Source organism: Eschscholzia californica, unplaced genomic scaffold, assembly GCF_041429995.1.
Source record: "Eschscholzia californica isolate CP2 unplaced genomic scaffold, dmEscCali1.0.p SCAF_5, whole genome shotgun sequence".
Classification (NCBI taxonomy): Eukaryota; Viridiplantae; Streptophyta; class Magnoliopsida; order Ranunculales; family Papaveraceae; genus Eschscholzia; species Eschscholzia californica.
The window spans coordinates 14,018,728-14,033,607 of record NW_028238472.1 but is presented as its reverse complement, the minus strand read 5'-3'; the positions used below and the strand labels follow the sequence as shown (position 1 = coordinate 14,033,607).

At 38.0% G+C, this 14,880-nt stretch overlaps 1 protein-coding gene across 1 annotated transcript; it reads left to right on the top strand.

The window, feature by feature from the left end:
• The first annotated feature begins 411 nt into the window (after positions 1-411).
• LOC147537272 (uncharacterized) lies at positions 412-987 on the top strand. Its single transcript, XM_086642754.1, has one exon. It carries the CDS (start codon positions 412-414, stop codon positions 985-987), a length of 576 nt encoding a protein of 191 aa, XP_086498880.1.
• The last annotated feature ends 13,893 nt before the right edge of the window (positions 988-14,880 follow it).

Here is a 14,880-nt window from a genome sequence, read left to right as displayed (position 1 = left end):
GAACTGCATAGTGATGTTTCATTTTGATACAGGGACATGGCACGTTATTTGGCACGTACAATGATTGGTCAAAGGGATGAGAATAATTATAACCGATCAACTGATGCAAGTATAATGACAATATCAAATACATTATGAGCGTCAGATTAGTTGGTAAGGGGTTCTGCAATAATATGCAGATATAGGGTAATTAATATTGCAAATTTTGCCTCATGCACAGTATTCAGTTATGGCCATTTGGTAGAGCTTGCTCGTAGTTAGTTTGTGTGAAGCTCTAAGAAGCATCTTCAATGCAACACTCAATCTTAGAAACTCAATTTCATTTCTTCTTTGTCAACAAACTTATCAAACTCTCTTCCTATACACTCTATCTTTTCTACAATGCAACACTGTTCTTTTTTATTCAACATGATGGTTGAAGAAGATGCATGGGATGCAGAAAGAGATGATGATGATCTCTTAATGTTACAACAAATGAAAAGGGATGCTAAACAAAAACGTACTCGTCATGTTGGTTCTGTTTCGGGTCATCGAACGGTAGATCGTAATCGACAACTCAGTCATGGAGCCATTATGAGAGACTATTTCAATGAAACTCGAACTTTTGATGATACAAAGTTTCACGCACACTACAGGATGAATCGTGATTTATTTTTGCGTATTCTTAATGCTGTTGGGGAATACAACCCCAAATTCACCGAAAGATTGGATGCAGCGGGGATCAAGGGATTGTCACCTTATCAAAAAATTACAGCTGTAATGAGGATGCTTGCATATGGAGCTCCCGCCGATTCACAAGACGAATATTGTCGAATTGGTAAGTCCACTGTCATTGAATCCTTACGAGAATTTGTAATAGGAGTCATCCATGTCTTCGGACCTAGATACTTGAGGGATCCAAATGAAGCTGACATATCTAGGCTCCTAGCACTTGGTGAGTCACAAGGATTTCCCAGAACTCCACATTCCAGTGTTGATCTGGGCTGAGATGTATGGAATATCCTCTGAGATTTCCTTCGCTACCAGTATTGGTCGATTTTCTCTTCAGCTGGCTACTCGTGCCAAATGTTTGAGAAGTCTTCTTTCCCATCTGTGCTGATGAGTTTTTCTTTACCGTAGTTGTATTTGTCAGGGCTGATTGATGTTGAGAATTTTCCTGCAAATACGCAACACACTGAATTAATCTTGATCAGACTAATGTTAAACTCTTCCAAAATGGAAAATTACAAAGATGTTAGCAGGGTAGCAAAGAAGTTATATAACAGTGATTAAAAATCGTTAAGAAACCATGTGGGAGCTAAGTAGTAACATTCAAATGTAGTTTGGTTTGCACAGAGGAGAGGCGGTAGCCTATATGTCTAACTATGAGACTAAAAGTTATGTCAATGAGAATTGTTTGCGGGGCAAGTCCTTAAGTTTTCGAGTCCGAGAGAAAAATAAATAATCATCAGAAAATTAGGAAGTACTATAAACGAAAAAGAAGCACTTCCTGATTGTCGTGCTTTCATGATGAACCGGATACCGTTTCCTTTGAACCTTATTCCCTGCATAAGAATTCTAGCTTCAAAGAAAAGGTGTTAGCGGGTTAGTGTAATCCTAAACTTACTAATGCAAGTTCCCTAGCTTACTACGCATGCTCCGAATGATCGCTCCTGTATAACAAGGAAAAGTTAGACATGTTCTATCATTACCTAGGCTTACTAATTCCCTTTGCAAAATAGAACCCGAATTAGCCCTGTGTAAGCAGTTTTGAATAGTGTTAGAGTTCTTAGCTCTGCCTCCGGTTGTCTATTCTAGAGCTGTCTTTGCATGACTAGTTTCACCAAGACTCCTCCTTAGACCTCTGGTTGTGGCTTTCGCTACCAGAGCTGGTTTCGTTGGCTTGAGCGCAACTAGTTTTGCTAGGACTTCTCCTTATACCTCTGGTCGTGACTTTCGCTACCAGAGGTGGTTTCGTTGGCTTGAGCACAACTAGTTTTGCTAAAACTTCTCCCTAAACCTCTGGTCGTAGCTTTCGCTACCAGAGCTGGTTTCGCCAGCTTGAGCTCGGCTAGTTTAACTAGGACTTCTCCTTAAACCTCTGGTCGTGGCTTTCGCTACCAGAGCTGGTTTCGCCAGCTTGAGCTTGGCTAGTTTAACTAGGACTGCTCCTTAAACCTCTGGTCGTGGCTTTCGCTATCAGAGCTGGTTTCGCCAGCTTGAGTTTGGCTAGTTTAACTAGGACTTCTCCTTAAATCTCTGGTCGTGGCTTTCGCTACCAGAGCAGGTTTCGCCAGCTTGAGCTTGGCTAGTTTAACTAGGACTGCTCCTTAAACCTCTGGTCGTGGCTTTCGCTACCTGAGCTGGTTTCGCCAGCTTGAGCTTGGCTAGTTTAACTAGGACTTCTCCTTAATCCTCTGGTCGTGGCTTTCGCTACCAGAGCGGGTTTCGTCAGCTTGAGATTGGCTAGTTTAACTAGGACTGCTCCTTAAACCTCTGGTCGTGGCTTTCGCTACCAGAGCTGGTTTTGCCAGCTTGAGCTTGGCTAGTTTAACTAGGACTTTTCTTTAGATCTCTGGTCGTAGCTTGGGCTACCAGAGTTGGTTACGTCGGTGCGAGCACGACTAGTTTTCGTCGGGACTCCTCCCGTGCCCCTGGTCGTTGCTTGGGCTACCAGGGCCGCCTTCCTCATTTTAAGCATGAATAGTTTCGCAAAGACTTCTCCTTATACCCCAGGTCACCTTCATCGGGGCAGTAGTTTAACTAAGATTTCTCCTTGGGGATCCACAAGGACCACGTTTCACTCGAGTAAAGGGTTGAGTTTAACTAGGACTCCTCCTTGTGAGGTCTCGGGTCGCAGCCGTAGCTACCGGAGCTACCTCCTTTGTCGGCTTGAGCCGATCAGTGTAACTAGGACTTCTCCTTGGGACCTTGGTGAGGGGTCAGTTTTTACTCGAGCAATGTTCAGGTTAACTAGGACGGCTCCTTAGGGCCCTCGGTTGTCGTCGTAGCTATGGAGGCTATCCTGTCCCTGATCGTGGCTTTCGCTTAGCAGGGCTGTTTAAATTAGGGCCCTTGGTCGCTGCTCTCACCTACCAAGGTTGCCTTTAGGTCCCCTGGTCATGGCTTTCGCTGTTAGGGCTACCTGCTCGATTCAGAGCGAGATGAGTTTTAGCTAGGACTCCTCCTTTGTATGTGGCCTTATTAAAGCAAAGCCGGATCTGTGCCTAACAAAGTAGGGCTTAATCTGTGACCTTGTCAAAGCAAAGTCGGATCTGTTCCTGACAAGGCAGGACATAATCTGTGACCTTGTCATTGCAAGAAGGTCTGCGCCTACCGGAGGAGGGCTTAATCTGATTTGAGAATATGCTATTAAATTCACAAAGTGAGTTTGATAGGTATGTGTACCTTAGCTGCCCTCTTTGGGTTCTTTCGCTGAGACTCTCTTCAAGTATTCAACATTCTTTGATTGAGGTAAGATGTGCCCTCCAACTGAGACTTTCAGTTTCTTCTTCGAGTTCGCCGGGTTGAACTACTTCATCCTTTGAATCTGTCATAGACAGTTTCAAAGCAGTCATCTAGACTTTCAAGAGTTGTTAATTTATCATTAGCTACCAACAAGAAGATCATTGTATAGCTTTGAACATAGCAGCGCAAAATCATGTGTTATGTGTATTGCTCAGTTCATGTCGTTGACGTGTTTACTTGTTTCATATCATGCAAAGTTAACATGGAAAGTATTCAGATATACTTTTCAGTTCATGTAGAACAGCATGCTTTGTATGATAGATAGATACTCAGTCGTCTTAGAGTTATATATAGATACTCAATTGTTTCAGAGTAAAACTAATATATTCCAAGTCTATTTCAAACATAGAGCGTGTATGTTCATGTGACGTCAAGGAATTGTGTCTTCCATGTTTTGAGTATAAGTACTCTTTTAAGCTTTTCAGCAGGCATTATACTAACGATATAACATGTAGCATGCTTAGTTTGTATTAGCAGTCAGTTGTCTATTCATGCTCATGGTTTATAGCAGTTCAAGTTTTTCTTCCAAGCATTTCATCTATGTGTTCATATGCATAGGTTTGTTCCTACTTGTCAATGTTTTCAATGCAGCAGCAAATATATGCATATATACCCCCCTTAGTTTGATTTTTAGTGAGAATAATGAACTAATTATCAAACTAAAGAAGTGTAACCACTATGAGTAAGAGTTACTCCCTGTTTTCATGTCTTTGCTCCGTCACCTCTGACATGAGACCTTTGTCTGAAGAGTTTCGTTATGATTGAAGCGTTCAACCTTGACTTCGTCGAAGTTACTCTGCTTTCCTGTTAGAGTGCCCTGCATAACACCATTCTAAAAGAAAATATTTAAGAGTTAAAGAACTTCATATTCTTTCTTAACAGAATCCTGATCTTGTGCTCCCGTTAAGGGAAACTAAAGAGAATCTCCTGTTTACGTTATTCAGTAATGAGGGTCGTTTCCCTATTCCAAGCTTTTGAGTTTCAAGTCGAGCCAGACATTGAATTGGCTTCCGCACATTGGCAGCGTCGTTGTATAAAATAATTCAAATATTTATACTTGATTGAACGAGGAAAGTGTTCATCGTTTCAGTCTTTAGGGCCTCTAAGTGGCTTTGCCCAAATTGAGTTAATTCATGCATTGGTGATATTAAAGCTAGTAGTCTCTACTTAAGTTTTGCTCCTTGGTCGTTAGGTCGGTCAAACGATAACGTTCGGAGTATTGCTGGGTTCAGAGAGTGAACAATCTCTCTTAGTTCTTCTATGGTTTCCATATTGGTTCTCACAATTATAAGAACTTCAAAGATATATGCTAAGATAATGAAAATAGTTATCATTTTAGGGGATAAGAAACTTCCCTGGCGCGTTGTAGTTTGACTATCTCCGGATGGAGTTGGTCAATTGGCTATCCCCTCTTAAATGCTGGGCTACTTCATGTCTTTGTTGTTCAGGCTCCGCCATTGTCGCTCCGGAGCATATTTACATTTAACAAACAAAGAGGTAGTGGTGAATAAATCAGAGTGTGATAATCAACCTGTTTAATGATATGCACTAGTTTGAATTTTAATTGCAGGGCAGTTATAAATGAACCCAAATTTTGTTGATCTCGTAATGTAACAAGATGGTCATAATGAGAAAACTTCCCTTCATGTCTGGATATTTCTTTCTTTCCTTTCCTCTTTCAGGTAATCCAATGACTTGTGTCCGATTCAATTCGGTTGCTCTCTTGTCATAAGCTCGACCGTTTCCTGAAAATTGTTTTTTAGACCTAATGGTGTTACCGTCATCCGTAGTTAGTAATTTATCCGTGGGCGTAGCAATCATAATAGACTTTTCACGATTGATATTTAACATTGTATTTAGAAGAGAAACTATAACTTAAGCGTTGATCATGAGATTCAATAGTAAACGAATCGGGGCTTATTGCAGACCGATTAGGTCTTAATACTAAATCAATTAAAACTTAGCAGCATGCAATCTGGCCATAAGCAGTTCGGGACTTAGTACTAAATGGTCTAGGACTTAGTTGCGTGTCACTTAGGACTTAGCAATCTAGAATTTGTCAGAAAGGCGGGCCCGAACTTTGCATAGTTCAGTAAAGGAATAGTAAGAGGCGAGAGTTAGGAACTTCCCTGGTTGTAGTTCGGTTGATCATCTCCGACTGGAATTGGTCAATTGGTTGCTCGCTCCTCTTCTAATTCTGGGCTGCTCCCTTTTCTTCGTTCGTATGGCCTCCACCCATTACTTAATTAGTTAATATCTTCATACCCCCTATTGTCTTTCTTTTTTCTGCCATTAATAAATTCTTCCAAGCTTGGGAGCTTTCCCCTTAACGAGTAAGACCAGTAAGAGGAGAAGAAAAATAAAAGAGTTAGAGTTTGGTTTTGGGAAAGCAAAACCCTAAATTGGCAAATAGCTGCAATCTTCAGCGAGCAGCCTCCAAATCCAGGCAAATCCTTCGCCCCTTTTGAGAAAAGCCTCATTGAAATATTGAATTACCGACACAGTAGCCACTGATCTAATTCTAGTGACAGAGTGTGTGTACAAAAGTCATGATTTTTGGTGTTTAATTCCGTTAATGAGATTGAAGAACGAGATTCAAGAATTGAGTCGTTAATGATTTTGCTGGAGTTCCCCTCCTTCTAGCGTCAAATGCTGATGTCGAAAATTAGCTCCCGGTTAAATCAGCATGAAAAGGGAGTTGATGCATGACAGCCTCCGTTATGATCGAATATTCCGTCTAGATGATCTGTATTTCTTAGATTTCCGCTCCTTCCATTAGAGACCTGGGGGGAAAACCTGCAAAAAGAAAGAAAACCGCTCCGACGCTCAAGCCAGTCAGATTGCTCTTTACAGTAAAAGAATGAATATTGAATGATCCTTTTTGGGTGTGGAGTCTGTGCAACTTCTTCCCCCTCCCTTGAAGATGACGATATGAGGCCCTTTTATAGGCCGAATTAGGGTTTCCCTTCGTAGTTATCTTGTATCTAGGATAAATAGAAATATCCTAAGTTTAAGGATATTTCGTAGATATCCTGCCGAGGAGATATTTCCTCCCTTAAGACTCTTGAAGCCCAAACTTGCTTAAACACTTCCAGATCTATAACCGACTGATATCCTTCTGGAAGATTCGGGATTAAGTCGGTAGATCGCCTAGCGCTGCTGCCTCCCCAGTTTTGGGCGTGAGACATTGGTCAGATCTGTTTGGACCCCCCTTACTCCTTTGAAGACCCCAGGGCTGATCTGTACATGCCGAGGGCGTTACAGGGTTGGTTCCCTCTAGCCGACCTCCCAGTTAGGGGAATATGCGGATTGTCAAGGATCCAGCGGTCCTGTTGCCTTAAGGCGGGTTGACCCGTTGGACTTCAGGTCTGTTCTTGACTCTTCAGATGTTAGTCAACGTCTGAAAATTTTATGCATCATCAACCATAATGCCCTTAGCATGTCTTTCTCTTGATTTTATCCGTATTTCGCATTGAACTCCGTAAAAGACACCTGAGTAGGAAAAACAAGCAAATCATGAGAGTAACTGCTCAAATGGACTAACTAGTCTGAGTTAAGAGACTCAGATGGGACATTTTCAGGTCTTATCAACATGTAATGTGTGCGGAAGACGAAGTTAATTGTGCATTCATTTATCATTCATATATGTTTAATTCAACTCCAATTTTTTTTTTTTGTAGTTATGGTTATTAAGAATTGTAGTATATGAAAGAAAAGAAAAATTTGAAGATACTAGGAAAAAATAAGAAAATAGAAAAATACTTTCCTTGAAATTCTTTTGGCACAAAAAATCACAACTAACCAAATATGATCTTACCTTAAAATTTAAATGGGTAGGGAAAAAAAACTGGTAAGATATTATAGTGATGATTCTGGGTTTTTTTTTAAATGAGTTATTAGTACCAGATGCTAGAAGATAATTTTGAAGCTCTGTTTAGGACTAAAAGATTATTTCGTAGGGTTTTGTTTCTGGGATCTGTGTTTGTTTCTAGGCCCTTTATTCAAGTGTTTTGTACAATACAATCTGTTCTCTATTATAAGTTAGATCTTTCTCTTTCTCTAAAATGTGATGTTATTCATACGAGTTTTAATTTCAGTTATTCAATGAGAGATCACAGGACTCTTTGATGGTCACTTCCTATCAAGTGGTTAGAACATATGACTTGTAGGTGTAAGAAACATACCCCCAAATTTTGCAATTTAACCATAAAACTTTCCATTAATAACTTTGTGTTTCCTTATATTATAACAAACTAGACCAGTCTGCACCCTCTGCGCTCTCCATGTTCTAGTAGACCAGTCTGCACTCTCCCTGTTCTAGTAGATCAGTCTGCACTCTCCTTGTTCTAGTGGAGCAGTCAACACTCTCCCTATTCTAGTAGAGCCTCTGATCACACCCTCTCAATTTCTCATTATCACAACATTACTCCCTCTACTACAACATTACTCTCTCTAATGATGATTAGAGATCCCCTGCACTGCACTCTGCACCCTTTCACATTATCCTCTTCTCTCTCTAAAACATACACTCCATTTTGTCTATAAAAATGGAGAAGAACTGGTCCAGATAAAAGGACAAGATCAGCTCCACCAAACTCAAGAAGAACAATCTTCAATGGAAGAAGACCACAAAAGAATATAAGAGGAACTTGATGAAGGGAATAAGATGTTGGATGATCTTGAAATCACTAACTGAAAGAAAATATAATTGTATTGATTGACTTGATATTCCTAGTTATTATATAATATCTTTATAAAGAGTTTTACAAGAGACAAGTTTTAACAATTGCACTATGTGCGACTATATAATTATATAACTATTATAACACCAACAATATCGTCGTGGTGGTGGTCGTCTTCGTCATGGTGGTCGTCGTCGTCGCGGTGGTGGTCGTCGTCGTCGCGGTGGTGGTCGCCATCGTCGCCACGAAAGAAAAGATATTTGTATTGATTGACTTGATATTCCTAGCTATAGCATAAGTTCTTTATAAAGAATTTTACAAGAGACAAGTTTTAACAATTGCACTATGTAGGATTATATAATTATACAACTATTATAACACCAACAATATCAAGTTTTACAAAGAATCAAAGCAAAAGCTTGAAGATTTAATTGAAGAATCAAAGTTGGTTTATTGTGATAACAAGAGTATTGTGAGTGCTATAAGGAAAGAGGAGCAAGACACATCTCTCATTCTCAAGAACAAGTTGTCAGAAGAAGAAAATGCTACATTAAAAGAAGATGAAGATTTAAATTAAAGAAAGAGGGAGCTTAACAAGAAGAAAGTTGATCTTTCATTCATTTCTGGAAGAAAGAACAACTTTCTTTATTACTTATTAGTATTTAAGAATTAAGGCTAACTTCATAGCCACAAATCAATCTCATTTCTTTCTAATGTAAATCTCCTACTAGAAAAGGATTGGACAAATATGAAAAAGTTTTTCCATTTTCTTGTTTAATGTTTTAACTTTGCTGATAAGATTAAGGCTTGATGCTAACTTCATAGCACAAATCAATCTCAATTTCTTTCTAATGTAAATCTCGTCCTACGTATGTCGTATCTTTGAGCATGATAAATTTTGTGTGGTGCTCTTTCGCCGGTAAAGACCTAACATGAGGACTCCACTCAGGAACCTTCTCCAAGAAACCTACCCCGGATAAACCGACTGACACTTTAACCCCCTTCTTCTACTGTGAACTGGTACCTCATAGAGTCACTTCTGTACAACTCGAGCTTCCAACAACCCGTGAATGGTCGGTCAGTAATAATAAACATACATTAACATGAACCAATATATAAATAAGAACATCTCTATTTATATCAAAAAGTTTATTAGTTTTTAGTGTTGGATAGTAGACTAGAGTTATTATTATTAGATTCAATATACCATTCATCAATGTTCATAACATAAGATAACGTCCCTCCAAAAATCAGCCCAATCCGAACCCTAAAAGTTTGATTTTGTTTGATAATGTTTTTCGGAGATGCTACAATTACTTAGAAGATTACTTAGAGGATGACATAATGACGTGGAATTCACTAAAAGACAACGTTTTCAAAGTTTGACTACGGTGGAGACAACTTTTGTTTTCAAATGAGGAAACATGTCATCCTCTAAGTAACAAATTCTAAGTAACTCTACCATTTCCCTTGTTAAATTGGGAGAATGTTATGTATTTCAATTAGTATTATTTGTTTACATTTCTAGATATGAATTAGTAACGCGATACACCTATTTAAGTAACATTCAAAAAAATTTAAATAAATAAAGGTCTCGACTAATTTTTTTTAAGGTAATGAAATTGTCTGGAATGCACAAAGAACAAGAAAGAAAGAAAAAACTAGAGAGAGGGAAAGAGATTCTATGATGGTGGCTAAAATCCTAGGTTCGTAATTTTTTTAGTTGTGATATTATGCGAAAAACGATTTTAATATTAGTGTTAAACTCACGATTATATAATAATCGGAGATATGATAAAGTCACGATCAATATATAATCGGATAGATAAACATAAAATAATGACACGATATTTAACGTGGTTCGGTCGGATACTGAAGACCTACATCCACAGAGAAATTACTTCATTATTAATAATCACCACAAACAATTGTATGTGGGGTTGATCGGTTACATAACTCGATGATTTAAACTCTATAACCCAACTCATATTTATAGAGTGATTCGGGTTATCTAGTTTCCTAACTAAACTTAGGAAAGGATACAATATAAGATATATCTTGAATATATGAACCTATCTTCTCTATCTTCATATAGCTTGGATTATTCTTTATCGTAGGATCTCTTCATCTCGATCCGTCTTATATATTTTATATCTTCCATATATTGTATATTAGTAGTCACTATATCTAATATATCTTCCATATGTCAATACCCCCCGCAAGTTGGAGCACGTAAATGTGAAGTGTCCGACTTGGAGAGAAGAAGAATTTCTATTGACTCTTCTTATTTTTCTTCTTGCAATTCTTCGAATTTGGATGATTGGTGAAAATGATTAAATGATGATAAAGTCACAACGAAAACGTTGGTAAATACAGTCATAGATTGAACGAAAAGCAATGACAACGAAAGTAAATTTATTGTTGTCATGTATGAGAATATGTCATTGTATAAACAATTTGAAGAAAATGTCGAGAACAAAGTTGTGTTTGAAATTGACAAGGAAATCATTGTCAATTTACCAAAAAATTTGTAGAAATAATCATAATGATGGTTTCGGAAAAATTGTCGACAAAAGATTTCTTGTCGTGAAAATGTCGAAGTCGCGGGTATAATTCCGGAAGAAAACCAAAATAGATTGATGAAATAAGTCTATTTTGGAGAAAAATATAAGTCATCACAAAGTATGATCTTGAAAATATCACGGTTGAATCTGAAATTAAAATCAAAATAGAGATATTCTATTCGTTGAAAGAAAAATCCAAAATATAATTTGCTAAGAAAGATAAGTCATCATAGACAAAGTATGAGTTTGAACATCTCATGGATGAACCCGGAAAGAAAGGTGAAATTAAATAGAGATATTCTATTCGTGGTAGGGAAATGCCAAAATATAATTGGTAAGAAAGAAGATCATCATAAAATATGATTATGAAAATTTCGCAGGTTAAATTATGGAATTAAAAGTCAAAATAGGAAATCTTTCTCCGTTGAAGGGAAAGTCCAAAATTTTGGCACAAAAGTAAAGTCATGATATCCAAAGTATGATTTTGGAAATGTCATGGTGAATCCGGAAAGAAAAATAGATATAATTAATGTATTTAATGTCACAGATTGACCAGAAAATGTGACAGAAAAATTATGTCACAACTGAAACGGTTGGATATAAGTGACAGAATGGAATGCACTGTCGTAAAGAGGTAGAAGTATTACCAAAAATATACAACTGTGGAGAAAATGAATTTGCCGACAGTGGGGTACTGTGGGTAAGAGAGTCGTCGCAAAGAAATGCAACTGTAACGAATATAATGACTGAAAAACGTCAAAGTTTGGTTTGTACGACTGGTTCACATTTCCGATCACTGTTGAATCCGAATAATCAAGGATTTCTTTTAAGTGAAGTAGGAAATGGATCCAAGTGGCGATTGCGTCGGTTTCGAAGGAAAAATGAGACCAATATGGTTTGTACTTGCTCCGTTGCTGATGAGCTCTAGAGAGAGAGAGAGTTGCCTTAATGGATTTTGGCTGGTTGTTGATGGAATTCAACAATTGAGAGGTCAAAACAAAGGGTTTTGCATGATGGAAGCTTAATTCAAGAACATAACTTGCTCTGATACCATATTAAAATCACGATTATATAATAGTCGGAGATATGATAAAGTCACGATTAATATATAATCAGATAGATAAATATAAAATAATGACACGATATTTAACGTGGTTCGGTCGGATACTGAAGACCTACATCCACGGAGAAATTACTTCATTATTAATAATCACCACAAACAATTGTATGTGGGATTGATCGGTTACATAACTCGATGATTTAAACTCTGTAACCCAACTCATATTTATAGAGTGATTCAGGTTATCTAGTTTCCTAAGTTTCCTAACTAAACTTAGGAAAGGATACAATGTAAGATATATCTTGAATATATGAACCTATCTTCTCTATCTTCATATAGCTTGGATTATTCTTTATCGTCGGATCTCTTCATCTCGATCCGTATCATATATTTTATATCTTCCATATATTGTATATTAGTAGTCACCATATCTAATATATCTTCCATATGTCAATAATTAGTCATTCAAAGATACCAGTCTTTTCTATAAGTACGAACCATTCTTGTCATTTATCGCTCTTTTATCATTATTCAAAGATACCTCTGTTTTTAATGGAAAATAAGTTCATCTTTTTCAAACATGTTTATGAGGTTTTCAATTCTTATTTAAATAATAAGTCAAATTTTTAAGAGGTTTTCAATTCTCATTTAAATAACAAGTCAATTCTCTTGTAGATATTTAGCCAATTCTGAGTTAAATAATAAGTCTAACTCTGATTTTGCCCACCAACTATGGAGAAGGATTCTTCGAACAAGTATTGTAATAATGCACGGTTTATTAATTAAGTGTTCTTTTTTTTTGAAAGCTATTATTTCATAAAAAAGAGCAAATTACAATTCATAAAATAACAATGGTGGTGGAATGAAATTCCAAAATTTGGAATAATTATTTGTACTTGCCATCTTATTCGCCTTGGAGTTGTCTTGTCGTCTTGTGTAGGAGAAGGTACATTCTTTGAACCGGGTTGTAATTTGGGTTATTTTTCCACGAGAGAATCCAATCTTTTGTTGTCATGAGATGATCAGTTCGTATAGAAAAGTAAAACCAGATCGATCGGGTCATATATAGTGCAGTGGAGAAGTGCATGTTCCATAGTTCCAACATTATGACAAAGAGAGCGTTTAAACGTGTGATCAGTATATTTTCCAATTTTATTCTTAACATGTAGACTGTTAGTACAACATTTTCATAAAAATAATTTAATACGAGGCGTAGTGTTAATATGCCAGATAAAGTGTCAATTTATTTCAACAGGATGAGCATCACTGCGTGTTTTAGTTAAATGACGATGCATCAAGCTAATGGTGAATTCCCCCGATTTCGTGAGGGACCAACATATCTGATCATGTTCATTGGTTTGCTGGTCCATAGATCAGACGATGTTACGGATATCATTGTCGAAAATCATAGTGATAGTTTGTTCATTCCAATGATTATTGCTAATAAGTTGGGATGCCATTGTAGCGTCGAGTGATTGTGACTAGGGATGAGGAGAAGGGTGGGGGTGGTCAGGGATGCAGAAATCAGTCCAAATGTTAATTTGCTCCCCAGAATGAACCTCCCACGTGGACAAAGTACGGATTGCTTCATGATGTTGGCAAATGGCATTCCACACCCAACAGTGATGCCGTATAGCTGGCCCAGGATCGCGGGTTCTAGGGAAGTATTTGACTTTTAAGAGTTCGCCCAAATGGACTCGGGATCAGAAAGAAGGGGCCAATTCGATTTGCCCAAAAAAAACTTGATTATCCCAGTACGGGTTACGGAAGCCTAAGCCTCGCAACTTGTTGGGCAGGCAAAGGGAAGACTATGGAGAAGGATTTTGCATAACATGAGAGATGAATTCAACCGGCCATATATTTAAGTTATGAGTTATCAAATTCAAAACTAATTGGTAACTAGAGAAGAGTGCCTCTGTAATATATTCTTGATTATTAGAGTACTTATTTTTCACATGAGGTTGTTTTCAAAATATTAGCCTCTGAAAAGGCTATTCTTTTACGGGTTGCCCCAGCATCAACTGTTTGTAATGGACCATGCCAACCAACAATTGCTTGGTCGATTAGTTGTATATCTATTTTAAGAATAAGTTAATTCCTATTTGGCGCCTTACTTTGTGACCAGCTTCCTTTATAGACCCTTATTTTCTGTAAATTGAAATATGGTCCCCTTTTTATGTAAATGTCCTAACTACCCTTTCTATAAATATTTTTTCGAAAAAAGAAACATAATTTCTCCTCACTTTCCTCTCCACCACTAATCTCTCTCCACGTCACCTCTCTCTCTCTCCAACTCACCACTCTCTTCTCCGATGAAGGTCGTCAGTCGAAAAATTTCCGGCCGGTGTGACCTTCAAAAAAAAAAAAATTATGTCATCACTCTCTCCTATCTCTTCTCCGACAAGGTCGCCGGCCGGAAAATTTTTCGGTCGGCGACCTTCAAACTAAAAAAAAAAAATTCTCTCATATCTCTGTAACCATTCCGGCGAAGGGGTTCCCTTTGTCGGAGTTCTGGTCTGTTGAAGAACAAATCGATCTGGTATGTTCTTCAACAGATCGATCTGGTATGTTCTTCAACAGATCGATCTGGTATGTTCTTCAACAGATCGATCTGGTCTGTTCTTCAACAGATCGATCTGGTATGTTCTTCAACAGACCCGAACAGGTCTGTTGAAGAACTGACCAGATCTAGTTTTTCTCCAACAGCCCAGAACTCCGACGAAGGGGATCGGTCTGTTCTTCAACAGACCAAAACTCCGGCGAAGGGGTCGCCGGAGTGGTTAGAGAGAGAGAGATGAGAGAATTTATTTTTATTTTTCTTTCAGTTTGAAGGTCGCCGACTGGAAAATTTTCCGGTCGGCGACCCTTGTCGGAGAAGAGATGGTAGAGAGAGATGACAGAAAAAAAAAAAAAAAAAAAAATTTTACGGTCACCAGCCGGAAAATTTCCGGCCGGCGACAATTCGCCGGAGAAGAGAGTGGTGAGTTGGAGAGAGAGGTGAGTTGGAGAGATAAGTGGTGGAGAGGAAAGTGAAGTGGAATTTATGTTTGTTTGTTTTTTTATTTAA

Bases quoted from the DNA above. Each gene is read 5' to 3' on its own strand.
- LOC147537272 (XM_086642754.1), top strand. From the start codon at position 412: ATGGTTGAAGAAGATGCATGGGATGCAGAAAGAGATGATGATGATCTC.